General features: G+C 43.0%; 1 protein-coding gene across 1 annotated transcript in view; it reads left to right on the top strand.

The window, feature by feature from the left end:
* Positions 1-2,052, top strand: part of mocos (molybdenum cofactor sulfurase) — a 27,281-nt gene that overhangs the window by 12,667 nt on the left and 12,562 nt on the right. Inside the window, exons 8-11 of the mRNA XM_015380202.1 lie at positions 66-446; positions 543-705; positions 842-929; positions 1,270-1,394. Coding sequence (XP_015235688.1) covers positions 66-446; positions 543-705; positions 842-929; positions 1,270-1,394 — 757 coding nt within the window. The remainder of the gene's footprint in view (positions 1-65; positions 447-542; positions 706-841; positions 930-1,269; positions 1,395-2,052) is intronic.

The raw sequence follows: 2,052 nt of genomic DNA, 5'->3' as shown, positions 1-2,052 counted from the left end.
GTGTTTTCGGTACATTAAGCATGAATGTTTGCTGAAATTAAAGATTTTCTTCTTTGCTCTACAAGGCAGGTCATGTCTGCGGGGATAACATTGACTTGGTGGACGGCCAGCCAACCGGATCTGTTCGCGTGTCCTTCGGCTACATGTCCACGTTCGAAGACTGTCAAAAGTTCCTGAAGTTTGTGGCGGAGTGTTTCGTGGAGAAACCCGTCACGGTAGACCAAGTGAGGCTGCAGAAGCTGAGAGCAGCCAGGGCATCATCCGGGGGATCAAGTGAACACCCTTCAAATGAAATTTCTAATGGAGAAAACCACGAAGGAGCTGAGAAGAAATCCTTAGAAGTGTCTCAGGGAGGATTTAGACACAGAGAGTCAAAAAGCCCCACGGAGGCTTACACCCTGACCAACATCTACATATACCCCATTAAATCATGTGGAGCGTTTGAGGTTCGAGGACTAGGCACCCTTTTTTTTCACTCCATCAGGTCTTTTCTGTGTCTTTCTCTGGATTTGCCCGCCTTGATTGGACTGTTCTTTATGCAGGTGCACGACTGGCCGCTGGGACCGCTGGGTTTACTGTATGACAGAGGCTGGATGGTGGTAAATCAGAACGGCGTGTGTCTGAGTCAGAAGAGAGAGACGCGTTTATGCCTCATTCGCCCGCAAGTCCACCTCCCCTCGAATAAATTGTTCCTGCAGGCATCAGGTCAGAGAGAGTCTCTGCGTGTCTCGCTGAGAATAAAAGCCTCGCTTAACAAGAGAAGTCTCAATCAGATGAATTTCCTTCAATGCATTTGTAAAGAGATTTTCCCTGCCCCCTCCCTTCCCTTCCTGTCCTGCAGGGATGGATACCATTTCGGTCCCCCTGGAAGACGACGCTGGGTTGCACACAAACTCTCGTGTGTGTCTGAGTAAAGTTTGCGGTGACAGGTGAGCGGCAGATGGATAAAAAAAACCTGACGGGGGAAGAAAATACCCCCACACGTTTCCTTTTGTCAAACGTTTTTCTCTCCTTTCTTTGCAAGGCCTCCTTCTCCCTGCTTCTTAGTAAAGTCTTGTTACCCACTACTTTTTATAGCAAAACAAACAATGGGAAAGAGATATTAATCTCCTCTGACATATCCCCCACATGACATGTCACCATGAAAAAAAGCCCTACTATTTATTCTCTGATTCTTTGGATTAGATGTTGCAGGGAACGGCACAAAGCATGAAAAACTGAGGAAATCCCTCCTGGGGCTGCTGAAAATAATCCTCTTCTGTCCCCCAGGGTAGAAACGATGGACTGCGGAGACGAGGCTGCATCGTGGCTCTCAGACTTCCTTGGACAGCCATGCCGCCTGATAAGACAACGTCCTGATTACACTCGAGGAATGAAGAAGAAGCCAGCTGAAGGTAGCTACAGTCTATTACGAAACTCTCCATCATCTCTATTGATTGACTCAGGGGATGCTGGAAGGAAATCTAAGCTATATTTGTAGACTATTTGAACCAGAAGATGTCATTGCATCATGTGACAGAAGGGTATGAAAGGTGTAACGTTGAGATGTTCTGTATCATCTATATAAAACTCTCTGTTGTGTGATTATTAGATAGAATGTGTATGGAAAAGGATTAGGGCCACTGAAAAAAAAAAGTTAACTGATTTTTAAATTTTATTTCAGTTTAGTATGGGGAAAAAAAGTCAGAATTCTGAATTTAATTTAAATTCAGAATTCTGACTTTAATCTCAGAATTCTGACTTTAATCTAAGAATTCTGACTTTTTTACTGTCAGAATTCTGAGAAATTAATTTTGAGATTTAATCAGAATTCTGAGATTAAAATCAGAATTCTGAGAAAAAAGTCACAATTCTGACTTTTTTCCCATACTAAACTGAAATAAAATTTAGTAGGCTATATATATATATATATATATCAGCTCAAACAAGGAGTGTACAAATAAGTGCAAGATGCTGCGCTGCATAAGTATAAACAGATTTATCATTAAAGGTATACTATGCAACCGGTGTTGATTTTCCAGCGAGGCTCCCCCCAGAGGGCGAAAGTAAAAG

Source organism: Cyprinodon variegatus, unplaced genomic scaffold (assembly GCF_000732505.1).
Source record: "Cyprinodon variegatus isolate N-32 unplaced genomic scaffold, C_variegatus-1.0 Scaffold11, whole genome shotgun sequence".
In the NCBI taxonomy this organism is placed as follows: Eukaryota; Metazoa; Chordata; class Actinopteri; order Cyprinodontiformes; family Cyprinodontidae; genus Cyprinodon; species Cyprinodon variegatus.
The sequence above is the reverse complement of the archived record's forward strand: the minus strand, read 5'-3'. Positions and strand labels throughout refer to the sequence as shown.